Source organism: Rhinolophus sinicus, linkage group LG06 (assembly GCF_036562045.2).
Source record: "Rhinolophus sinicus isolate RSC01 linkage group LG06, ASM3656204v1, whole genome shotgun sequence".
Lineage (NCBI taxonomy): Eukaryota > Metazoa > Chordata > Mammalia > Chiroptera > Rhinolophidae > Rhinolophus > Rhinolophus sinicus.
In genome coordinates this window covers 41,042,145-41,067,372 of record NC_133756.1, presented here as the reverse complement: position 1 = coordinate 41,067,372, position 25,228 = coordinate 41,042,145, and the positions used below count along the sequence as shown (strand labels likewise).

Here is a 25,228-nt window from a genome sequence, read left to right as displayed (position 1 = left end):
AGTAATTGTGAAACGCTTGTCGCATGTTTCACTTTCTGCCTGTGACAGGCACTTGTGAAATGATTAACATCATCCAATAATGCTACAGAATATTAAATGACAGTCAGAAATAAAAGTCATGAAACACGAGAGTGAGACAGACTGTTCTCTTAGATAATCTTTATATAGGTAATCAATTTATTAGGATATGCAACAAATTCAAGCAATGGACACCTTAAAAAAACTTAATTTAAAACCAATTAAAGGATAAACATCAAGCATAGCTCCTAAGAATTTATGTGTTATTAATGGTGCCTTTTTTCTTTTTAAATATAAAGGTCTAATAAAAAGCCTGTAAATTCTGCAGATACAGAAACCATTTTCAAAGAATCAAATTAACCAGAAGCAATGACTCAGGTATGATATTGCCTACACAAGGTGATGAACCCAGCCAGCTTTCAACATCCCTCCCTGGATGCTAAGAATAACTCTCAGAACAGGAGTAACATTCAGTGCATAACTCTCCTCTCTAGTATTCTTTACAAAATGACCTTTCAGTGGGATTTGATCCAAAACTCTTCTCAGTGAGGTAGACAAACTGGTGCTCTGTACCTTTGTCATCAAAAACTTCAAACAGGCTTGGACTTTGCATCTATGAATATTAACCTCACATTCATCCCACTCCATAGAAATAGTGAAAACAATTTTATGAACAACTTCCATATACTTCACACATTTTGTGAGGTTCATTATTTTTTCCTTCACTCCATGATACAAATCTTTTCTTGCAAAAGTGCTAGCTTAAGTGTACACTTTCTAGTTGTCAATGTACTGCCAGCCTCTTCTGTACCACCAATTTAGAGGTTCAGTGATTATAGGATTTAAATGATTTTAACCCCTTTCAATTTGAAAACTCTTTAAATCCCATTATCTCTGCAGCCACTGAGAATTTTAAAGTCAGCTTGGCCATTTTTCAGCTCCACATCTAAGGATTATGTGTTTTAAAGAGTACGAATGCTTTTCTGCCATTCTACAAAGAGCTGTCCCCAACCAGCTGACCTCCAGTAAATAAAGCCAGCCAGTTCTCTAGCTGGTCACTGCTGATCAGAGTTAATAAATGGAAAGATACGTATGTTATGCCACAAGCCACCAGGAAAACAGGCAATTGCTTCCTCAACTCCACATGAAGCCAGTGCATCAGAAGAGTTGATGCAGGAGGGGCAGCAGACTTTAGACATGTATCAGTAAATTTCTAAGAATGAGAAAGCAGAAAAATGCCAGGGACCCAAAAAAGCTCACGGGGGCAGAGAGAGGAAGTTCAGTGATAGGAAGCTGTCTTGTTCCTAAAGAAAAGCTGTTACCATGGATACCCTTGAATCCCTCTGAGGTCTTACCTCTTGTGTCCTCACATTTATGTATCCATAGTGAGTTCGAAGGGGCCGCCTGTATGTGTAGGAGAATGGTATCCATTTTGCACCAGGTTGTCCAAAGCAGTTTAGTAGCAGTGGAAAATTCACTTCATTTACAAGGCGCACAACCAGCAGGAAGAGAAATGCTGCTATGAAGCTCACTGCAATCACGGACTTTCTCTACAAAAAAAAAAAAAAGAAAGAAAGAAAGAAAATAAGAAGGATGAATGAATGACTTTCAACCAAAAGCAGTTACAGAGAGGTTTCTTTATTCCGCTCCCTTTTTTCTTCCCCAAAAGTGTCAAAGGACTCTGTCATTTAGTATATTTGTACCTGGAGACAGAAAATAATGCTTTGGTGCTCAGGATACCTTAGTGTGCTGAGCCTCTGAGGGCAAGCAAGCAGAACAACTTTTCTTGGGTTACCTTTCCATTCCATTCCTACCCTTCCTTACCTCCCTATCTTCCTTGGCAACTCCTATTCAGTTTTCAAAACTCAAAACACATTCTCAACTATAGAAAGCCTTTCCTAACTGCTCAATTCCCACCCCACTGTCATCTCTTCACCCCCGACCTACCTACCCTACTAGAGGTAAAAAACAACAACCCACCACTCCCATACCTTGAAGGCAATTCTATTGTTGTACATTTTCCATTGTACAATTGTTTATATTACTTTTATTCCATGTAATTGTGAGTTCCTGGAGAATTGGGATGTACTGTGTCACACTGACCTCTGTATTCCAGGTCCTTGACACAGTATTTTCTGTAGTATAGGCACCCAACAAACACTTGAGTGAACAAATGAATGTGTGGATTTCTTGCATTCTTGTCGACAAAGTCTCATTTTCAAGCATTATTCTGTGTCTTTATCTAGCACCCTCTACATGCAGGAAACATTGTCTGTGCTATAGAATATGCAAAAGTAAGATTCAACAAGCTAATAATAAGAGTAGGAAGAAAATCCATGCCAAGAAGCATAAGAACATCCCCCTAAATTGCTGTGGAACAAGAGCAGGAACAACTGCATCTAAATGGGGTGGGGAAAGCAGAGACTCAGTATTTGAGACTGAGTTTGACAAAATGCATGAGTTTTAATCAGTACAGATGTGTAAGCAGAGCTTTCTAGGTGAAAGAAACAGAGCAAAGAGGCAAGAAAACATGGGGTTATTCATAGCCACATAGCTCTTTGTCTTACTGGGGCATGGAGAAAAAGAAAAAGCTGGAAACACAAACAATAAATTTATAGACTGCTGAGATACCAAGCTCAGAAGTCTACTGAGTTTTCTAGGTGACAGAAAACCAAAGAAGGCTTTTGCTTGCTAGTTTGTTTGTTTAATATTTTAAAGGTGACAGTTATAAATTATAATAAAACATCAGTGTTTAAGATGCTAGGAGCAGAGAAAACTATAGATAGGCAGCAACTAGTTAGGAGGGAATTCCAATTGGATAAAATAGAGGTAATGAGGGATGAAAACTAGAGAAGTGGCAGAGGGAATTAAAAAAAGTAGAAAAAGACATGAGAAATTCAATTTTGGTGGAAGGTAGAGAACTTGGCTACTGATTGGGTAGAAGTCAAAGACAGAAAATTCAGAGATCCCTGATATTTTGAGTTTAAGTAGCTGCAATAATACTGGTCATATCAGGGGAAACCAGAGTGGTCAGAGCAAGCACTGCTTTAAGAGAGCAAGAAGATAAAGCCATTAGATAAAGTCCTCGTTGTCACAGACTGGTGGGTCATCTGGATAGAGCTGCCAAGGAGTCAGGTGGAAGGTCAAGTCTAGAGCAGAAAGCAGACATCAGAAACAACTCTGCCTTGAACTCCAGGATGAGGACACAATGAAATGTTTCTCCATGAAGTTGGGTTTGGCCCCCGATTCTTCTTCAAACTTAAGGGCAGACAAATAACTTTATGGGAATGACTGAATGTTGCTGTGTTTTCAGCTTACCCCTTCCTGATGTAATTAGCTTCCTTTTGCTCTTCACCGAATGTCCCAAAAGGAGAAAAGAAACCCAAAACCAGCCCCTGCATCCTCCCTGGACCCATGGTTTCAGTCTCTGTAAGAGCAGTAGAGTAAGTCCCCTAAAATCAGAGACACCCAAAGTCTTTGCTCTTACTCAGCCCCTTTAATGTGTAAAAGCCCATCCCTCTGTCTAGCCAGCCCTGAAAGTCCCTGAGTTTTGCCTGCTCAAAACCCCTTGTCTCACCACTAACTACCACAGCATTACCTCATTTAACCTTCTAATCATGAAAAACCATTTTAATTTGCTCCTCTGTGGAATCATTATGTCCACAACATTGCACTGTGTCAAGGTAACAGCTTAAATGAGGTGATGGATCTTACAAGTTTAAGAACATAGACCAGAACAGATGGCTAAATAAAAGCAAAGAGGCCAGTCACCCATTAAGTAAACAGGTAAAAACCTTTTTATCACCAACTGATAGCGTGTTGTAAAAGAGTAGCTTGCTTTGAAGGAGACCCAGATGGGATTTGTGTCTTTGTCTATTCCAGAGTCCAGCATGGCTCTCTGGTTCTCTTGGTTGCTGCAATGCCCTGCATGGCTGGGGCCTTGGTGACAATGATATAGATAGCCTTTCTGAAATATCTGATCACACATAGTAACACATACATAATGCATGCATGAAAAGAAAATAAATCAATCATTTTGAGAGAAACTTCAAAATGGAGTAGTTGCAAAAGCCTGCTCCCTAGTAATCCATGTCTGCCTCCCATGTTCTAGCAAATGGAAAGAAGTAATGAGCACAGAGAGGATGAGGTGAGCAAATGGGGAGTTGAAAGCCTGGCTCTGACTTCTCTGTGCTCGACCTGGAATCATACTCTGCAGCGGGCAGAGGTGTTCCTTTTATAGTTCAGGCTTCCAGCCTAATTTCTGTTGTGTTGCCTGGACCTTATTCTTTACCTTTCTTCATGCTTCCATATACCTGTTTAACATGAAAGCACTCTCAAAGTGCTGATATAAATATCACCCTGAAATATCACTAGAAAAAGAATAACTTCAAGCACATTCTGTGCTCCAGGCGGCAAGGACAACGGGATTTGACATGGATGTGCATTTTTCTAGTAGTCACTTCCGCCAGATCATGACCTTGAGCTTCAGCAAACAAAAACCATGGATGAGGCTTTTCGAAGTTTACACACACCAGTATGCAGTGAGAGAGAGAGAGAGAGTGTGTGTGTGTGTGTGTGTGTGTGATGTGGGAGTTGGGGAAGTAACAAATACTGATATGCATAGCATAGGAAAGTATTTACTCTTTCAAGTCACAATTGCTCATTAAATCCATACTCGGTAAAGTTTTGGTGAGGTGCTGAAAAACAGAAATAAAACCAAACACACACACCATGCTTCCAAAGAGTCACAAATGGCAAGTAAACAGAAAAGTGTAATACCACACATCAAATAAGGTAATAGAAGAATGCTCAGCAGTCCAGAGGAAGGGGGGAGAGGAGGGGGCCCTGTGATGGACAATTCAGGGAGTGCTTGCCTGAGGAGGTGGTATACAAATGGAGTCATGAAGAATGAGGAGTGAGAAAGTGGAGACGGGATGGGCATTCCAAGCAGAGGGAACACCATAGCACAGAAATTCGAAAGGTCTTAATTTGGTCAGAAATCTACAAGTCATTTGGTAAAAGAACATGTAGACTATATATAGTGGGATATGATGCTAGGGAAATACAGGGTTCAAATCATAAAACAAAAAATAATAAGCCAAATACATTAATTCAGATGCAATTATCTGTTCTATCTATCTTACATTAGGATAATGAAAGGATAAATGTATGAAAGTGCCATGTTTTATAATTCTGACATATTCTTCACTTTCCAACCACGTGAAAATATATCAATTACTTCATTTTATTTGAAATTGCCATTTAACACACCACAACGCCCTGCTTCCAATTGTTTGAGTTAAGTTTATTCCATCAGTGGCTTGTTTTAGTAACTGTTTTGAGCCCATCAACACTCAGCAAATTTCAAGATGTTACCTGTTTATACATGTGTTCTGTGTCTAACAATTTGTTTATGGAAATGATCACTGTTGCCTTTATTGAAGTAATCAGAGCATCCCCTGGATTCAACAACCAACAATTAGGTAAGCAAAACACAACAGTAAGGACATGTTAAGTTTATAATGTAGAAGACTCAGTTCAACAAACTTTTATATTGCACAAAACTGACACACATTTAATAAGTCATTCCCCTAAGGTCAGAATCATGAACATTCAGTGACACAATGGGTAGAAATTGCAGAGCACAATTCCAGGCACACGGTGAGCACTCAAAAACCAGATGATGTGACTATTATGATATAACTACTAATTATCAGAGCCTTGGTGGACCTTAGTCAGCTGGTGAGGATTGGCCAGCCCATGTAAATGTATGATAAGAACTCATCGATATTTTTTCTCAAATATTCCAAGCAGCTGCAAACCCTTGAACTATTCAGTGCAACTTATCCATACAAGCTCTCAGAGAATGTCACTGTGCCCAAATAGATCTGATGAATTGCTTTGGGGAAAGCTTTCTCCTTCTTTGTTCTTCATTTTAGACAAGTCTGAAGGGGCCTTTAACAACTGAGACATTTAGAATTTAGTCCCCTCTGTGTTGCAAAAATATGCGTCAAAAATGTGGCATTCCAGTTGCTTGATCTTTAGAGTTGGAATATCATTTATCAGACTTACAGCAGAAATACCTATTTCAAAACAAAACCCACAGAGAATTCATGATTTAGGGAGAAAACAAGTGCAGAAATTTTGACCTAGCGTATTCGGAAGCTATATTTACATTTACATGTTTTTATTTTTTCTACCACAAAGTTAGTTAGTGTTTAGCCACAGAATAAAGTCTTACCCTTTAGTCTGTTGCTAGATTTTTGTTTGTTTGTTTCTTTTTCATAAATGATAAACAACAGTATAAAGGTATTTCTTTCTATTTAAATAGTATTACTTAATTACTGAAGTAGTTTTTTACCAGGGTAAAATGGTATACACTTTTGTCCATATGCTTTCATTTACTGAATAATAAATATAAAATACAGTGTCAATTGTGTTCTTTATATCAGTGCTCAACCACCTCACACACTGTTGAGTCCTCACCCATTGCCTATTTGTGATCTGATTTATCAAATACAAATTCTTCTCTCATGTAAAAATTGTGTTATCAGTGTAATTCTACCTTGTGTCATTGGCCAAGCTCAAATTGCTTTATTGCATTTAGGTTCTCCCTAAATGCAATAAAGCTTCTTTCCATTTGTACAAGGATAAATTGGCAAAGCTCAGAGTACGTAAATGAAATCTTCATTTGTTTTGTTTTGTCTATTGATGGACCCTGCTTATTAAACTATACTAAACTCTGCAGAAAACCTCATTCATTTGCTTGGGGGAATAAGAATAAAAGGGTAATAAAAAGGTAGACATTCCTAGATCAGTGGAGTCCAGATAAGAGCAGCATAGGTGGTGATAGAATTATTGAGGTCATCCAGAAAAGAGTAGGGAACTTTGAACAAGGTCAACATGGGAGAATAAGCAGCATTTCAGAATCCATGAGGCTGGTGAAGAAAATGCAATCAGATAAACAAAATAGATTTTGGAATAGGCTTTGAAGAGGGCAGAGGGAGTGGAGCTAGAGAAGCAAGAATGGATCTGATTATAGAAGGTCTTGTATATCTCACCAAAGAGTCTGAACTTACACTGTAGAATCCAAAGAAGTGCTTAAGCATGGGGTATACAGGATCAGACTTGACTTTGGAAAGCTTACCCTGGAAGCGGTCTGGTCAATGAAGGGGGGAGGTGGAAAAGATCATTTCCAGAAAGACAATGGCAAGAGCAACACTGGGCCATTTCATCAGATATCACTAGTGGGCATTACATTGTTAATATGAAAATTGCAGTTATTACTTTCAGAGATTAGCTTTTCTTCTAGTGTCGGCACTACTAGGAATAGTCCAGACACAGTGTATGTATGAAAATCATCATAGTCTTAACAGAAGATATTTGAGTGTTATCAGTTGGAAAAATAGTTCTGTAATCCCCATTTTCCAGACCCATCCCCCTCAAAAAAAAACAGAGATGTAGAGAGATTGAGTGACTTGCCCAAAGTCACAGAGCAAGGAAATAGTAAAGACAGGTACTGACCTCAGGTATTCTGACTCTGAAAACTACATTCCAGTAACTGAATTAACTAAGTTGCTAACTGTTACTCATCCCAATGGGAATGCTCTTATAAAACTGGTTCATAAATTTTAAAAACCAGTACTAGCCTTAACTAGATTTTGTAATATAACACATTTTGTCAATAAACAAAACACTTAATTCATATGGAAAATTAAGAGGCTGATCTGAAGCATGGTGATTACGTTTGCTTCAAAATCAGTAATTTGTTGGCAAATTTCATTCATTTTGCCTAAATCTGGCTTTATTCCTAGTAGTAAAAAGACATCTACAGGGTATCATTGGTTGGCACTCAGGGAAAATAATGCATTTATTCTTCCACCTCTGCTAGAAAACATTAGGTGCCCTTTCTTAACCGTAGTGTGGAGCCTTATTGAAGTTTGTAGGAACCACATGGCATGTCTTCCTTTCTCAGCTCCACAATTCCATGATCCTTTTAATCAATGAAGATGCAACTAGTCAGCAAAATGTTGATGGTTTTGTTAAAAAAAAAAAAAAAAAAAACAGTTAAAGTAGTAGAACACCATCAATATGGTGACCAATGTAAAGAATTTGGAGCCCACATCATGTCACTTTCATATGGGTATAATCCAGTAAGAATTTACAAATCCAACAAACAAAAACCAAGGCAAGAGTTCTTGGGAGTACAGCTATCATAAATTATTCTGTGCAAAAAGCTAGTCCTAGGGAAAAATTACAGGTACCCAAAATTTCCTCGGGGATATTTGTTCCCAAAGGAGACTTCCTACAGCTGCAAACACTATAAAGAAGTTCAAGTTAACATGAGTTTGTCAGATGACATAAGAGGTCCCACTGAACATTCCAACACCTATTTTGAAACTAATGAAAAATGTCAATGAGTTTTTAATCAGCCTGATTTCGTTGGAGGAGGGGATTAGGTTTCCTGGCCAGATTTGACTTTCGTTGGAGGAGCGGATTAGGTTTCCTGGCCAGATTTGACTTTCAAACTGCTACAATATCAAATAAAAACGATATAGCTATATTCACTGAGTTTGTTTCATTTCATAAAATTATATAAAACCAGTTACATCTCATTCTGTCTCTTCATCTTTATAGAATTGCTTAGTACATGTCCTTTCACGTAGCAGAAAGAAATCAAAGTTCTTCAGAAACACAAGATCGATATTGAGTATGCAGCATGAAGGGCCCAGAAAGCTGTCTCTCAGTGTGGCTGTGCACATACACACAGAAAAATGTCATCAAAATGGCTGGTTGTCATGATGATAACATCAGATGTTGGGGCAGTTGGTCCTCAAGGTTTTTGTGGGGTTTTTGTTGTTGTTGTCTTTTTATTAAATCTTTTTACTACAGGAAAAAATACGTACCATTCCACTTGTTGGCCTCTTCCTGTGACACCTAGCACGATGTTGAGGGAAGAGAGGTGCTAACTAATCAGGGACAGTGAAGGTACTGAGGCAATCAGACCAGATGCTTTTGTTGTATTCTCAGCCACCTCAGCATCCTCGTTGGCCTGAGTTGGTTTCTGCCAACATCTGCTGGGCATCTTGCCCTCTTAAAGAGGTGAGTTTATCTCTTAAAATCCAATTCTTACTTGTGAGGTGTTCAGAAGAGTGAAGTGGAGCATACGGATCAATTCTGGTCATTTGAGAGTCATAAAGGAAGGATTGACAATCATAAGGAGGATGATCATGACATGAAGTGGGACCTCTTGTTTTTCTGTGAATCTACATGGCCTTATGTTGAACAGAATTCATCTTTTCAAGCACATTCACACATATCACCTCACATGATTTTCCCTCACCTGTGAATTAAGAAGGAAAGATTGGGTACTTGAAAGTCTCACCTTTCATCTCTCTTTTCATGCCCTCCATGTTTCAGGCTGGGCTTCTCACCATTTCCCAAAGCCCCTTGGCTATCCAGTTTTTATGACTTTGTCCAGGCTGCTACTCACTCGCACCCTGTTATTTTCTACCATCCCCATCTCCACAAGTGCAGATATAACTCAGCTCAAGTGGTGCTTCCTCCCTAAAGCCCTCCCTTCCTACCTTGCTTCCAGTTCATGGAGGGGGATGCGGTGGAAAGGGTGGGTGGAGAAGGAAGATGGAGGAAAGAGGTAAGGAGAATGAGGGAGGAAAAGAAGGATTCCCCTATAATTTTGTCTTCAAAAATTTTCTTGAGGATGTGAACAAAGGCTGAGAAACGTCTCTCCCACAAGCAGCATCAAACACAGTGTCTTGAATTTAGAAGACATTCGGTAAATACTTGTGGAAGAAATGAAAAAATAAAGGAAAGGAAGAAGAAAGGATGGAGGAATTAAAAGTCATTCTCTTCTGAATATACATGATGTGGTGAAGTATCCAAAAAGGTTCAGATGAGGGTCACTTTCTGTAAGAGGAAAAACACACACATTATTTTCTCTTTTCCTCTTAATTCACCTCACTTGGAGAGATCTATGTAGATATGATGTGGGTGTGTTGGGGAGTGGGCGAAGAGGAGTTGGATGGGGAATATAAAGTGGAGTGAGAAGAATCTGAGCATTTGTTGAACTGGAATTTTCACTGAGAATTGCTTAGCAGTTCCTGGTAAAACGTGCAGACTTCAGTGGTAGCAAAACTGCTGAAAGCAACACCGTTTATACGGCATATAAAAAGACTTATAAGAATTCATATTTTTTAGAAAACCAACTCTTGTCTCAGGATAACACTGAAAGCTCGAATCCCACATCAGAGGATGAAAAGTGGATAACAAAAGAATACTCTGTCCTTCTCATAGAGACAATGGCTCATTGTCGAGGGGAGGGACTTGCAACAGTGCTGCATGCTCGGCAAGTTTCAGGTACTGTGCCAAGCACGTTACAGGAATGAAAACATATCACACCAGTGGCCTATCTGTAGACTGAGGGTGGTCAAGCTTCACTCAATGAGTCACTATATGTAAAGCTGGGCACATTCTTAACTGCTTTGTGCCTCTGTTTTCTTACCTGAAAGTGGGGAAACAAGAGTACTTACATAGTACGACTGTTAAAGGTTTAAATAAGTTACTACATATAAAGAGCCTTAAAGCACTGCCTGGCAAAGAGACTGTCCTCAGTAAATATTAAATTTACTGTTACAATAGTTCATCAAATCTAAGATATCATCAATTTTTAGTTGCACAGTTACTCCAAATACGACAAGAACGAAAAAACAAGATGGGGAGTCTAATAAGAGACCTCAGCAAAGAGCTAGGACACCAAAATGCTGCTCTCCCTTAAAGTTAGAATATTCCAGAAATAAAGACTGCATTCAGAAAGGTACAACAAGAAGAAAAAGAAAATAATATCTCCTGAGAATATGAACCATATGCAGGTATTCAGGCAGGTTTTTCTTGCCATGCAGCAGCCTACCCTGTATTCTTGTACCTGCCCCTAAAGAAAGAAGAGTCTGTGAGATGGATCCTTTCAGGGACTTTGCTTCACCTTTCTGCTTGCACCTTATGTCTCCCTGTTTGGCCTCAAAAGATGGCTGGCTAGTCAATGATGGGTAAGATTCCCCACGGGGTAACTCCCGGGTCGATAGAGATGGGCACAGCCCCCAACTTTCCCCCCAACTAAGGAGAGCCTCTGCCTCTGTGGCTGCATTCCTTCCCACAACCTGCAGGGGAAGTGACTCAATGGTGTGCTCTCCATCTATTCATATGCATAAAGGTTTTGTCCCTGGGGAAGTACTTATCCTGAGACTTATGGTTCCACTGCCTGCAGGCAAGGGTGTTTGGCTTAAATCAGTTTCCTATTGTAATGTAAGGAATTCACAGATCTTGAGATGGACAAGCTTTACTTCTTTTACTTCCCCCACCTAACTAATAAAAGCCATGCATTAACCCTAGCCCGACTTGGGGCTCAGTCCTTGAGGCTAGAGTCCCTTGGCCCCACTTGCACTCTATTCTTGGCTGCTGTCTTTCTTAACCCTCGCAGCCCTCCTCGCTCCTGACAACTCTTGTCGCGTGGGACGTGACAGGTTTTGGTATAAGTACACACTACCAGTGTGAGTCAAGAAAAATCTCAGTAATTCAAATTAAAGTAGTCTCAGATTGGCAGTATCCCCACGTAACCATCTGAAATAATGCAAATCCAATCTGGAAGAATTTAACTTTCTTCCAGGCTGATAGCAACTGCAAAGTAGTATTGAGTATAAGACACACCTCACTTTCAGGTATGTGAAAAAAATTGGAAAACAATTAAAAATCAATGAAATATGGTGGTATGTCATCATTGTAGTCATCGTCATCTTAGGGAACAAAGAGATGATATCAGGCGTGGGGCCTGGGCTACTTTCATCTATCCCTCAACCTATATCCTAAACACAAGTCCATCAAGGAAGGATGACAGAGTCTTGGAGTTGCCCAGGACATTGGAATTCACTAATGTAAAAACCCTTTGGGGTTTTATCTTCTTTTCAAAATTTCACGAGTTAAAAGCAAAATCAAACAAACAAAAAAGCACAACTCCCTCATTTTTTAACATGGTGAGACTACCCTGCACAGGCATACATATTGCACCCTATCCCCATGGCCAGATATCAACTGTGGCACCTCCCAGCATCTCTCTAAGGAATACACACTGTCCTCTTGTAGGTCAAAGTTGAACCTTGGCAGAGGAATGTATACATATTAAACAGTCTTTTGCTGAACAGAAACAGAGATTTGCCAGAGCACAGGTCTCATGGTGATAATAAATAGTATTGTGTCAAGAACACTTGAATTTCTAAGTAAGACAGTTTTCCTATCAATTCTGGATTTAATATTGCATTGACAGTAATTTTAATCATTCATGCAACATAAAGCATATGAGTTTATTACTTATAGTCACCTGTGTTAGAATAGCAAAGGCAGAAAGATCTCCACTCTTAAGCAGAAGCCTAGAAGTGCATGAACTAGGCTTGTACTGTTATCAGCGAGTCTTTAATATACTTTATATCATAACCAGATCAGTCAAAGCCATTTTTCTAAGAGCCTGCCTACTAGCCACCTCTATGTGGATGTGCCAGAGGCAACTCAAATGTAATAGTGGAAATGCAAACCAATGATACCCTCCCTCCTAGTCCTGTCTTCCTCATCTACACTGTCCTTCTGACTAGTTACCACTAAAGTTACTTTGGAGCCCCAGTAATTAAAATCCCAGCTCTACTTAGTAGCTACATTAAGACACTGGGCATCTTAATATTCTTTGTCCCTGTTCCTCATCATAGAGACATTATGAAAATTGAATAATGAGATAATACACAAAAGATCTAGCCTAGTGCCCAGCACATAGTAGGTAGGTTATCAGAGATCATTAATTTCCTTCTAATCTCCAAAGATCAGGTGCCTTGCACAGTTATTCTTCTTTTATGGAATGTCTTCTTCTTCCCTTTCTCTGTCAGGAAAATTGCTAATTATTCTTCAAGACCAAGTCCAAATGTCATCTATTCAAAAAATAGTCCTGACCTGCCAGGAAGGTTTTAGGGCACTTTGTTCTGAAGCAAACTTCACATCACATGATAATTATTTGATTATCAATCAACCTTCATTCATCCAAATTCACACAGAGCACACCATGCCCCCCACCAGTCTCCCCAGACAGACATTGCTAATCAACCACAGCACCATTACCCCCTGAGTCAGGATGCAACTTTAGAATCCTTTCAACACAATACTCCAGGCAGTAGTGATAGTACTCAGTGTGACGTGGTATATTACCTACCTAGCACAAAACAAGTAGCAGCTGGAGGCCAGAGCTATGCCCTGATAAGTCTATAAATCCACATAGACCACAGGGAAGACTTATCCTCTTTAGGCTTCAATTTCCTCATCTGTAAGATGGAATGTTTTTAGGATCTCAGCTGCCTTTCAAATCTAAGACTCTATATTGATGACCTAGGGACCCTGATTAGCCAGAGCTGGTGTGACTACAAAGAAGGTTTGTAGCCCTGCTCTGTACATGGTTCCCACTTTGGGTCTAGGCCCATTTCTTATCACAGAGTCAGGCATCCCTCAGACACTCATAAATTGAGCCCGGTGTCTACGTACTTGAAATAGAAGTGGGCTGAGAATTCGTGATCTTTCAACTTGGTAGAGAGCAGCTGTCACTTACCAAAGCCTACCTGATTACAGCTATTTTGTACCTGCGGAGAAAAACTTTGCAGCAAAGGAGATTATTTCCTTTTAACCCTTGTCTCAAAGGAAGCATCCATATGTTTTCAACCAGTTATACAGAATAGGATCAGTTTCACTCTCCCATATGTATATAGACACTGGTGGATTTACACACCTAGCCAAACCACTTCCACCAAGCCCTGGCACTTACAATAAGACTTTCAAATGTCCACTGAGTAGTTTATTGAAGTCCTGAAATAAAAGCAAAGAGAGTCTGAAATTTTTCATTTCTATGCATATTTCTCAAAATAACAAAAATCTGTTTTTGTATCATAGATGTGACTGCATAAAGATTTCTCTGGAGATTATTTACTCGTTCTATGAGCCAAATATTCAGATTTAATCAGTAAATGGTATCATGAAAATATACACAAAGGTAGTTCGAGGGGAAGAATTACCAATAAATAGTTGGGGGGAAAAAACAAAAGCCATTTCCCCCAATATTAGAAACAGATTCTGTTAATGTAAAAGTAAGCTTGTGCTGAATCTTAACATTTCAACTAAAATCTCTGCTCTGGTGCCCAAGCCCCAGCCTGGGTATTCTTTGGCAGAATTAGGTCCCAATGATTGAACTTTCACAACCTCTAAAAGCCTTACCCTATGAGACACTGAACCTCCCCTCCATGTCTCTTTTCATTGTTGCAATGACTGGCTTAATATCTCTTTCCCAACTAGTCTGGGAGCTCTTGAAAAGTAGAAGCTCTATCTGTCTTGTTCACCAATGCTTCCCCATTGGCAAAGGCAGCCAAGCCAGAAGCTTCATGTACACAAACCTCAAAAACAAATGAGTAATCTGGGAACAGTTTTGGAACCCTGAGCGAGCGCTTCACGGTTCATCTCCTTTAAATGCATATCCATCGGCTTAGCCCAGCAACAAGGCAAGGCCCACACCCTCATTTATTCTCAAGCACCTAACCACCAATTCATAAGAGGATGCTTAGAAAACACATAATCCCTCATGACTTAAAAAAAAAAAAAAAATTGCTGAATTTGTGAGGTAATTTTCCAAAGCACGAAGTTGGTCCAGAGTCCTAGCATATTTTGACCTTTTCTTTGTATTTTGTTATTTTTAGGCAATATTTTGCAAATAGGGCTTTGCTCCTGATTTTAAAAAGCCTTTTCTTCCTGAGCAAAATAGATGAGCAGTTCAGCAAGACAGGGCAGCTTTTATCTGCAAAAAAAATCTGCTTTTCAGCAGAGCAGACAATACGAGCAAAACGGAGGCAAACACATACAATATTTCCTAAATGTGAATTGTGATTCTTTTCTCCTGTGGGATGTGCAAGTGGCAAGATAGTTTATTCCCATGTGGCACTGATAGCAGGTCCTGAATACTTCTGAATATATCACTTTTATTGCCTTTTATAGTGAATTACTGTGAAAGAAAAAATACTTTTGTGAGAATTCAAAATCAAAATACTTTAGGAGCTTTTAGAATCCACCTTCAGGACATAAAGAAAAGCTTAAGAAAACAAATATTTCTGTACTGCTAAGGGATACCAGATACTACTCCCACTGAGAAAGGGCTCCTTCACAGAAAGGAAGACATTATCAAATATTTATGCTGACTTTCAGGGAAAAACGGTAAGTGTTCTATTTGGGGTTCAGGGCTTTGAGCCCTGTCCCTGTTGCTTTAGAATTTGCCATGTAATGGACAAAATTTGCCCCAGGGTGCTTTGGCCTATAACATTTCAGCACTGCACGCTCCTTCTGGGACTTGGTTTAAGATACTTCCCAACGGTATATTTTACCAGGAACCTCACTTCTTCATTGTCCATCAATCATGAAGATTCTTGTTCAATATAGATCATGTCTTGATTTTTCAGATAAATTTTTAGTAGATTTCCCATTTTTTCCATGCAGTCAAGAACTCCACAAACCAAAATAAGTTGTTTCAACCACTTTAATTTCAGGCTTGTCATTTTCTATTTAGGTGAGAGAAAGTCATCTGTGTGATCAGATAAAGTCGAAGTGGCTTAGCATGATATAAAAGTCCCTCTATGATCTGACCTCTAACTATTTGCCCAGCTTATCTCTCAGCCTCCCAGCGCTTATACTCCATACTTTAACTGTAGTAGGTGTCTCATGATTCTTGGAAGGCTCCATGCTTTTTTGATGGCTTCATATATTTATACAGTGCCTTCTGCCAAAATTTCAGTTCAGGAAAAAAAAAATCTGTCTTCAGACTCAAAACTACACACTCTCTCAGATAGTTTCCCTAGCCTTTCTACTGTCTCATCAAGAAATCAGTCCCTAGATTCTTGTGGAGTCCATAGCCAGATAGATATAGGTAGATAGACAGACAGATAGATACACAGATACATAAATACATAGATAGATGTAAAAGTCATGTTTTAATTCTACTCTCTTTAACTGTGTACCTAATTATGTGTGGAATTGTGCTAGACCCTTTACATGCATTTCCTGTAATATTTACAACTGCCATCCATGTAAATACTCTTATCCCCCATTTTACAGTTGAGGAAACTATTAGTCAACAGGGACAAATGATATGCCTGGGATAACAGTTAATCAAGTAGTGACATCAAGATTCAAATAAACTGTCTAAAGAGCTAGTGATCTTTCCATTCTACCTCAAGGATCACTTATCTCATGACCCTGTATTTATTTAGTTATATATCTGTCTACTCAAATAAATTACAATGCCTTGAAGGAAAGGACCACATCTGGGACCCCTCGTCTGAGAAACTCATTCTTTGGCACATATTAAGTGCTCAAGAAATGTTGGTCAATCAATAAATTATATGAATACAATAATTTGCCTCGGTGGTTTTCAGGTGAAAAAAAACAGTATTGTTAAGTAGAAATGGAGATGCTTGTATATCTCTTGATGTTCTGTTTTAATCATTGCCAAGGGGCAATGTAGTCAAAAGCAAAATGATTTGGAAACAGGGAGATGATATTCTAAACTCAGCTCTACATTGGATACAGTAGTTTCTGCCTACAGAGTTCTAAACTGCAAAATGGAGATTATAAGAACCTCTTCCTCACAGATTTATGAAGTTTAACTCTGATAAAACCTATAAAAAGCCCTTTTTTGATAAACACCAAAGTTCCACATAAATGTTGATTAATCATTTCTCTTCCCCATTAGGATTGAAATTCTATAAGGGCAGGAACTGTCTGTTTTTGTTGACACGACATCAACCTAGAATAATATCTCATACAGCTGGTGTTCAACAAACATGTATTGAATACACCTTCATGGTTCATTGTTTACTAAAATACTATCACGGACATTTTGGGTTTGTAAGATAAAGCATGGTCAGGAAATGGAAAGTGAAAGCAAAGAGAGAAATGAATTTTCTACATATAAAAAGTAACAGGGATTTTCAGGTTGAAAACTGACAATACAAGGGGAAGAGGATAATAAAAGAAAAGAAGTCCAGGGAATTTCCTAGCAAACTAAGACCTCCGTGGGGTGCAAAAAGACATTTCCTTAAAAAGAAAAGAGAACACTTGAACTTTTACCATCTAGCGATAGTATAGTTCTCAAAGCATTTTAGTGCATGAAAATGTATTTTCTAGCTTCCTCACACACACACACACACACACACACACACACACACACACACAGAAACTGGCTTTGAACTGCAGGTTTTATTCTCTTTCCTCTCATTCCTCCTTTCTGGAGCCTACCTTAGAGAACTAACTGTGAACATTAAAGAAACTTGGGTTTGCTCCTAAACAAGTAAACTTTACCTCTATGAACTCCTAATCTGGAAAATGAGTATAGTAACCTACCACACTCCTCATAGTAACAGTGAGGACTGAAAAAAGTAATATACCAGTACATTATACATCAGGCACATAGTGAGTGATCAGTAAATGTCTATTCCATTCCCTATTCCCTACTGTCTCTCTGTCAATCCTGCATCATGTGATACACTTTGTAACTATTGAGACTCAGTTCAGCGGAAGCGGGGATACACATAGACACACACATACATACACACACACTCAAACACCTTACCTTTCACCAAATGCAGTAGTACTGAACCCCAAAGAATAATATACTTGGTAGAAGATTCTGAGAGTTTTTAACTACAAAGACCTATGCTAGTAACACCTTGAAATACAACCTTTGGGTCTCTTTAGTTTGAAAAATCTTCAAGAAGCTCTTTGATATCAAAGAACATACCTATTTTCAGTAGCTTTAAACTATAATTACTCAGGCTCCCTGGTGGGAAACAAAAATAAAGTCTCATAAAGAAAAAGAAAACATCCCAGTAAAGGCTTCCAGAGGAAAAAAGTCTCTCACTGGTTTGCGAAAATGCTTAACAGAGCTCTTCCTCTTCATAACATGCGATGTGGAAGCTGCCAGGAAGGACTGAATTATAACCAAAAAAAACAAGGACAGAATCACAGTGCCCACAACCTGATCAGTTTTGGCAAGTTGAGCATCTTTCCTTCCTCATCACAAATTATGGAAATTTGACTTATTTTACCTTCCAACAGGTGAACAAAATGTATACAATAAATAGAGTCTTCCAGGATATTTCATTTTCTTAGAGTAATAGATAAGTGCATTAACTTCACATAAATTATATGCCTAAATACACCAACTAACAACATTCCACCACATACCCATCACTCTGCTTCCCTTAAGTGGGTTGAACTTGACCTTCAAAGCCCTTGAAACATAAAAAAATCTTACTCTTTTCTGACATTTATGAGTGTCTTTTCTACTTGACTGCCTTTTACCGCCTGGAAATAATAGTGAAAACATTGTAGACGAAACCTGCTATAAACACTGACAAATAACAGGAAAGGCAGACAGTTTTATTCCGGGCAGGTTAAAGCTAATCTAATCAAATCTAATTCTCTCTCTTTCTGTAAGCCTACCACTATGTTCAATTTATTTTTTGATTAGAAGTGCAATATGATAGTCCTTGGTTGGACTGCAGTTAAACAATACTGAGACTTACATTTTCTCTACAAACAGTTCTGATGAAACAACAGATTTTGAAGGTTTTATTTTTTTTTTTAAAGATAGTATCAGACTAAAGTTAAGTTCTGATTCTGAAGGAAAATTTTTCTTAGTGTTTTTTTAACTTTGAACATTTATAGATTGGCAGTATTCTAACCAATAATAAAATGCACCTAAGAGAAAAGTGTTCTTTGGTCCTGGGTTTCAGAGATCTGAGAAAAACAGCTCTTCAGAAATGGCAGTAAAAATATTATATTACATGTATTTAAATACTGAATAATAAGGACAATGAGACTTGTGCTGACAAATAGTTAGCATCAGTCAGCAAGGTGAAAAAAGCTATTTTTTTCCATTGAATAAATGTACAGTTCCCTCATCCAAAATAGAGTTCCCTTGAGGCGGCCGCTTAGCTCAGTTGGTTAGACCATGGTGCTCTTAACAACAAGGTTATGGTTCAATCCCCGCATGGGCCACTGTGAGCTGCACCCTCCACAACTAGATGGAAACAACTACTTGACTTGGAGCTGATGGGTCTTGGAGAACATGCAAAAAAATAGAGTCCCCTTAGTACAAAGCAAGGCTACATGCCCCACAAATAGTTGTGCAGGACCACAGTTTGCCTTTATTCGAGAAGTTTTTATTTACCAATAAATCATCCTATTTCTCCCGCTCTTTAATTATGCTGTAAAGCAAATGCATAGTCACCTACACACACACATTCACACAAACATACACACACACACACCTCCTTCACATACATACACACACATGCTAATTTCCCCCTACAATCTACCAGTTGTTAGGCAACACCAACATACCATGTTTTAAAGTTTTATATTTAGAGATAGAAAGAATTTTATCATGGTCTTAGAGGAAGAAGGAGGAAAAGATCACCACTTTGGTATAATCTGCAAATTAACATTGCTATACAACATTCACATAAAAGACTAGAAATCTTCCACAGTATGTTGGGATTTCAACAGGACATTTAAAGTTTCTTTTATTAAACTTGAGAATGAAATTAAGAGTGATAGCTACAAAAGATAGTTTCGTGGTTACTTACAAATATTCTTATCATATGATCCAGAAGTCATGCTCCTTGGTATTTACTCAAAGAAGCTGAGAACTTATGTCCACACAAAACCTGCACATGGATGTTTATTGCGGCTATATTCATAATTGCGAAAACTCGGGAGCAACCAAGATGTCCTTGAGTAGGTGAATGGACAAATAAACTGTGTTCCATCCATACAATGGAATATTCAGTGGTAAAAAGAAATGAGCTATCAAGTCATAAAAATACATAGAGGAACCTTAAATGCACACTACCAAATAAAAGAAGCCAATCTAAAAAGACTACATACTGTATGATGCCAGCTATATAACATTCTGGAAAAGGCAAAACAATGAAGACAGTAAAAATATCGGTTCCTGCCAGTAGTTAGGGGTGGGTGGAAGGGATAAATGGGAGAAGAATAGAGGATTTTCAGGGCAGTGAAATCACTCTGTGTGATACAATAATGGTGGATATATATCATTATAAATTTGTCCAAACCCATAGAATGTACACCACCACGAGAGAAACCTAATGTAGACAATGGATTCTATGTGGTGATGATGTGTCAGTGTAGGTTCATCAGTTGTAACAAATGCACCATCCTGGTGAGTGATGTCAACAGTGAGGGAGGATACACATGTGTGGAGCCAGGGAGTATATGTCTCTGTTCCTTCCACTCAATTTTGCTATGAACTTAAAACTGCTGTAAAAAAAGTTAAATGTATGTTAAAAAAAAAAAAAAAAAGAGTGACAGTTGTGATGAAGATGCAAGGACACCCGGCTTAGGTGTCACTTGGCTTGGGTTCTAGTCTGGGTTTTTCTACTACCCAGCCATGTGGCCACGGGCTCTTTGGGACTTAGTTTCCTTATATGCAAAATTGGTAGAGAGGATGAATAGATTTAATATTTTCTAAAGTCACCTCCAGCACCATGTGGAAATTTGTGTAGGCCTAATGATCACACAAAAGGGGGAAATAAGAGATTAGTGCCACACTAGGAGGAAAAGAGGACCCTAGCAGCATCTCCCAAAGCATCCAGTTTTCTGTTACCAACTTGGCTGATCAAATCTGCAAAGATATAACATGATGGCAACATTGGTAGCAAAAATTGGCATTTAAAAAACTCTCAATAAGGTAGAAAGATGGGTAAAAACCAATATGATTAAATTTTACAATGATAAATGAGGCAGGTCACAAATTCAGTTTAGAAAAATAAAAGGCCATTGCTCCAATAAAAGATGGGTGGAAATGTTTCCTTGATATTAGTTGAAGGAAAAAAGACCTTAGGTTTTAGCTGACCAGGAAGTTCAAAATGATTGACAGAGATGCTAAAGAAAAGAAATAATTGAGGCAACTAGGGATTAATCTGGAGCAGAGAAAACTTGAGGAGCAATGAAGCACCAAAACCATCACATGGAAGAAAGAGTTGGTATATTCTTTTCTGAGCAGAAGGTAGAACTAGGTCTACCAAGTGGAAGTTCAGGGAGGTGGATTTTGACTTCTTAAAATTGTAACTTTCATTTCATACATCAGAAAGTATTTCCAGGTTGTTTACTATGGCCCAGGCATAATCTAGATGTGGGGCTACAGAGACAGGAACAGACTCATGGTCAGGGAGCTCCTGGTCCAGTAACAAACAGGCTGCTTTGAAAGGAAGTGGACACTCCAAAGGAAAAAGTAGTCATGCAAAGGCTTCCTGATAACTTTTGAAGGGAAATCTTGTATTGGGTGATTTGTTAAGTTAAACCTCTTTTTTTTTTTAAGTGTCCCTCAATGGATGAATAGATAAAGAAGATGATACACACACACACATACACACACACACACACACACACACACCGGAATATGATTCAGCCATGCGAAAGAAGGAAATTCTGTCATTTGTGACAACATGGATAAACCTAGAGGACACTATGCTAAGGGAAATAAGTCAGACAGAGAAAGACAAACACTGCATGATCTCACGTATACGTGGAATCTAAAAACAAGAAAAGAAAAGGTCAAACTAAGAAACAAAGAGTAAAATGATAGTTCCCCGGGGCTGGAGGGTAAGGGAAATGGGGAGATGATGGTCAAAGAATATAAGCCTTCAGTTATAAGATGAATAAGTTCTGGGGATCTAGGTGACTATAAGTAGTAATACAGGGTTGTATACTTGAAATTTGCTAAGAAAATAGATCTTACGTGTTCTTACCACACACACACACAAAATTATAACTAGGTGGTGATGGATTTTTTAATTAACCTAACTGTGGTACTCATTTCATGTATAGATATGGCAAATCATGTTGATGTATAGATATGGCAAATCATGTTGTATACTTTAAACACATACAATTTTATTTGTCAACTATACCTCAATAAAGCTGGGGGGGGGGGGGGGGGGGAGCTCTTTTCAACTTTTACTCCGGGCTACTACTGGTCTAAGATGTAGCAGGGCATTTTCTTTTAAAATCACATTAAATAATCCAACCTTACTTAATGGTACTTATACACCAAGTGTCAGGACTTGAGTCACAGGCAGTACTTTAATGAAAAGAGAACTCATGGTCACCAGTTCATTCATTCTTTCAACATTTCATAAGGGTGTCCTCATACCTGCTCTGTGGAGGGCTGCCCTGGTGGTGTCAAAACTCACTGGTTTTTCATGAGCATTCCTCAGCACCCAGGTCTATCAGTGCCTATCTCCCACTATAATGAAGCCACCATTACTAACGAAATCATTTTAAATTGGGGCTGAGAATGCTTTAACGTCCCAAGAGATGGGGCACCAACAACTGCCCATTTTCAAGGTTGCCATTGGAATATTAAGTTCCTGAGAAGGTTCACTACTCATTACTAGTTCCGGCGTTGTTTTATGACAGGCTACAATGAATACAAATCCTAAGAATTATCGTGGAGGCTTCTCAAAACTGTACTGTAAGATTTCCTCAGTGAGGTTGCTAAGTCTTGTGGCTATAAATCTCCCCCAATAACACTGCTTTATTCAATTTAAGGCTGTAAACCCAGAGAGACTGATGAGATGAGTTGTCCACTAGTCAAGAGGAGAACACAAGATCTATCGTATCTTATTTCATCTTCTGGTTTAATCATTATAAGTGTTATGTAATGTGACATTCACACATTATTGAAGACATTCAAGGAACAAATTGCATATCACTAATTAGCAGATCATTTTTCATTTTCACTTCTTGCAGACTCTAAAATTAATGATGCCCTCCCTTTTCTATTAAATCTCTCTTTTTTTAAGTTATATTAAATAAGAAATTGAACACAGGAACAATAAGTATTTCGTGGGTTGTTTTTTTTTCTTTTTCAGTTTCCTTGCTCTTCCCCCAAGCTAATGAACCCCAGCAGTGTTGGGGGTGGGGGATACGGGGGAAAGGCTTAAGGAGCAGCAAGTTATTTTGTTTCAGTTTGTTACATCTTTGACAAGCAACCTGCTCCTTCAGGATCCAAAATGTTCTTTTCCCACTTGATTCTTTCATGTCTGTTATTCCTCTTTAACTTGGTGGTTGCAGCACACTTGGATGCAATTTCCAATCTGCTAATTGGGTCCAGGGGAGTGTCCGGATGGACTGGGGCAGTGAAGCCATGATGAACTCACCAGGCTCCGTGCTCTCTGCCAGGATCTGTTCCAGCTGGCATCCTGTCAGGGCTGCAGGGGTGCCACCTCGGCTGGGGCAGCTGATAGAGCAGGCAGTCTGGCCCTGGGCACTGCAGCCTCAATCTCCGGTGGAAGACAGGGATGGTCCAACGATTCTAATCCATAGCTCCTCCAATGATGTGTTGGGGGATTTTCATTAAGAATCTTTTTAAATATGCCATTGTAAAATATTGAAGAAATCTCATCAAAAAGAAGCTCAGGGTTCTCTGAAATATAAGTTTTTTTTAGTAGGCCTCAGGAACCCTTTTTATTTTAAAGTAAGATGGTCAATTAGGACATCCATCTCTTCCTTTTCTGCTCAAAACAAGCCAGTCTCCACAGGTTATGATTCTCCAACTTCTTTAATACAGTACCTTCTTCCTTCATAATTTATGTGTTACTTCATCCTGACATTTCTCAGCCAGAGCTTTCAAATTTCAGCCATGGATAGCTAAAACTGCCTGCTTTGGCAAAACGGCATGGTAAATAGGTGAGGTCAGGCATTCTGTGCAATCTCCTCCAACCCCATTTTATTCACACACAGCTGCCCACCTCCTGAAAGCCACCTTCCTTCAGGGAACACTCAGCAGCTGATCTATTATCGAAAGCGAGAAAAGCAGCAGCAGTGTTTGGGGCAGGTGTGTTTGTGGCAATGTCACTACAATCACGTGCCCTAGAACAATGTTTCGGTCAACAATGGACCGCATATGGTCCCATACGATCATAATGGAACAGAATTTCCAGGAAGAAATTGAAGGATACGTGGTGCAGGGGGATTTTTTTTTTTTTTTTTCTCTAATAGGAACAATATCTGTGGGGCTTGGTAATAGATTCCCTCTCACTTACCTCCCAGTCAGCCACTGACCTGTTTCAGCACAAAGAAGTCTGTCCCCGCAGTGCTACATATTCAGGAAGGATACAGCCCTCCCAGATCTAGCTTGATGGTCTTCAGAGTACATTGCTAAAAATTCTTTGTTGAGGACCTATGATTCTGTACAAGGACACGGGTTCACAGGCGCTACCTTAAAGTGCCACTGCCACTTTAGTAAAAGATTTCCTTGGTAGTGTGGAGCCAGCCTGTCCCTGTACTTTGGAAATATTTTCGAGTTACAATGATGTAAAGCACAGTTATGCTATATTTCTTCCACCAATTCAATGTCAGAGAGAGACAGATGTGCCAGATAGGGTCAATGGAACCAAAAACAAATTTCCAAAGTCAAAATCCTGAGTCCTGAGTTCCACACCCTCTCCATGTTAAACATCCTCTTTTTTTCATGAATACCACAAAGTTCCTTAAACCTGACCACTGCTCCCACATTCAATAGCCAAAACCACATTGCCTTGGCAATCCCCTACGATCCTTTAAGTCTTCATCTTGATTTCTTATTCCTGCTGATCCTCAGGCCACCTTTCACTCCCTCCACACAATCAGTATAATGGTGATCTGTGCCTCACCTAGCCAGTTCCTCCTCTATATTTCCAAGCAGCCCAGCTCACATCCCAATTCATGAGGAAGCACTGACAGCTTCGATGTTCTATTTTTATCTCTGTCAGAAGGAAGCGCGGAGAGGGCTTGTGGGACAGCATTTAGAAAGTCCACAGCAGTGTACAGTCATGTCCTAGCCTTCACATTCACTCCCCACTCAGTCACCCAGAGCAACTTCCAGTCCTGCAAACTCCATTCGAAGTAAGTGTCCTATACAGGTGTACCATGTTTTACCTTTTATACCGTATTTTCACTGTACCTTTTCTATGTTTAGCTATGTTTAGATCACAAATGTTTATCATTGTGTCACAATTGCCTACAGTGTCCAGTACAGTAACATGCTGTACAGGTTTGTGGC

At 39.1% G+C, this 25,228-nt stretch overlaps 1 protein-coding gene across 6 annotated transcripts in view; it reads right to left on the bottom strand.

Moving 5' to 3' along the window:
- Window positions 1-25,228, bottom strand: part of ST6GALNAC3 (ST6 N-acetylgalactosaminide alpha-2,6-sialyltransferase 3) — a 580,324-nt gene that overhangs the window by 362,438 nt on the left and 192,658 nt on the right. For all 6 annotated transcript variants that reach the window (XR_012497284.1, XR_012497285.1, XM_074334964.1 and 3 more), the window contains exon 2: window positions 1,374-1,568. Coding sequence is in view for 4 of the 6 variants with exons in the window: in XM_074334964.1 (XP_074191065.1) it covers window positions 1,374-1,568 (195 nt within the window). In the remaining 2 variants the exon portion in view is untranslated. The remainder of the gene's footprint in view (window positions 1-1,373; window positions 1,569-25,228) is intronic.